The sequence below is a fragment of the Egretta garzetta genome, unplaced genomic scaffold, assembly GCF_000687185.1.
Source record: "Egretta garzetta isolate BGI_Z169 unplaced genomic scaffold, ASM68718v1 scaffold1245, whole genome shotgun sequence".
Classification (NCBI taxonomy): Eukaryota; Metazoa; Chordata; class Aves; order Pelecaniformes; family Ardeidae; genus Egretta; species Egretta garzetta.
In genome coordinates this window covers 8,671-10,035 of record NW_009259624.1, presented here as the reverse complement: position 1 = coordinate 10,035, position 1,365 = coordinate 8,671, and the positions used below count along the sequence as shown (strand labels likewise).

At 67.5% G+C, this 1,365-nt stretch overlaps 1 protein-coding gene across 1 annotated transcript in view; it reads right to left on the bottom strand.

Annotated features, from left to right (window-relative positions):
- Nucleotides 1–1,365, bottom strand: part of LOC104125974 (collagen alpha-1(XVI) chain) — a gene marked incomplete at its 5' end in the record, with an annotated part of 25,891 nt that overhangs the window by 17,970 nt on the left and 6,556 nt on the right. The window contains 5 exons of the mRNA XM_035893963.1: nucleotides 22–102; nucleotides 348–383; nucleotides 843–959; nucleotides 1,055–1,099; nucleotides 1,198–1,251. Of these exons, the coding sequence (XP_035749856.1) occupies nucleotides 22–102; nucleotides 348–383; nucleotides 843–959; nucleotides 1,055–1,099; nucleotides 1,198–1,251 (333 nt within the window). The remainder of the gene's footprint in view (nucleotides 1–21; nucleotides 103–347; nucleotides 384–842; nucleotides 960–1,054; nucleotides 1,100–1,197; nucleotides 1,252–1,365) is intronic.

Sequence of the window (1,365 nt, the reverse complement as noted above, 5' to 3'; positions counted from 1 at the left end):
GCGGACGCGGCGTGCACCCACCTGCTCCCCTCTCTCGCCGGGGATACCTGGGGTGCCCGGCAGCCCGGGATCACCCACGCAGTCCGTGTCAGGGCTGTCACCCTGCAGGGAATGGGGACATGTCAGGAGCCGGGGCCAGCTCTGCCCATGGCTGAGCCCCGCCAAGTGCCCCCCAAAGCAACCTCTGCTCCCCAAAGCCCCGGCTGCTCCCGCAACAGAGGCACAGTGCCGGGTTCTGCCCCAGCGGGGACCATCCCTGCGGCACCCTGGGGACCGGGGAGCCAGAAGGGGGTAGCAGCTCAGCCCCGGGGGCAGGGAGAGGGTGCTGGGCGGTACGGTTCACTCACCCGAGCCTCCTCCGCTCTCGGGAACTGGGCAAAGCACTGCAAGAAAACCCAGGAGTCACCTGGGGATCCCCTGCAGGGATGCACTGGAGGAGCCACGGGGCACAGTGGGGCATGGAGCCCCGCATCCTGCGCCCCTCAGGAGCTCAGCACCCACCGCTCCAGTCTGCACCAGCCCCTGCACAGGACAAGCCCATCACCCTCCCCGGGGACCCCATCCAGGCGGGTGGGAGCTGTGCACAGGAGCCTGCCTGCACACCGGGCAGGATCAGCATTCCCGCAGAGTGCCTGGAGCGTGGCCTGAGCATGCCAGAGCGTGCCCAGAGCGTGCCCGGAGCGTGCCCAGCCCTGCAAGCGCCCGCTGCTTTGCATGACTGCCACGTGAGATGATGCCCAGGGGCTCGGGAGCATCTTCTCTGCACTGCACCCCAAGACCCACCCCAGGACCAGGGGGTTTTGGGCACCGGGATTCCCACCCAGAGATGGGCAAATACTCACGCGGGCGCAGCTCTCGCTGCCGGGGGCACCCGGCATGCCCCTGTCCCCCTTCTCCCCCTTGACGCTGCTGGGTGCTTCGAAGGCTGCCTGCAGCTGGACGCAGTCCCCACAGAGGGTCTGGGAGGAGGCAGGGAGTCAGGGGCACCCCGAAGGGCTTGGGGGCCCCTGGCCACCACCCACAGCAGGAAGGTGGCCTGTCCCCGTGCTCTCACCTTCAGCACCTCCATGTTCCTCTCGGCCATGACGGCCAGTGGTCCCTGGAAGAGACGCAGGAGGGAAAGGGACAGTCCCCATGCTGGGGGGAGCATGATGGGGGGCTGCGGGGGGAGCTGCTGCGGGCACAACCGCTACCTACCAAGTCTCCGGCCGGTCCAGGCAGTCCCGGTAAACCGTTGTGTCCTGGCATCCCCTAAAGCCAAAGATAGAGCTGGAATATTTAAACCCTGCGCTAAAAGCTGGGCAGGATCAATCCCTGCTCACCCACTGCCGCTCCTGTCTCCCATCGCTCACCTGGCGTCCTGGG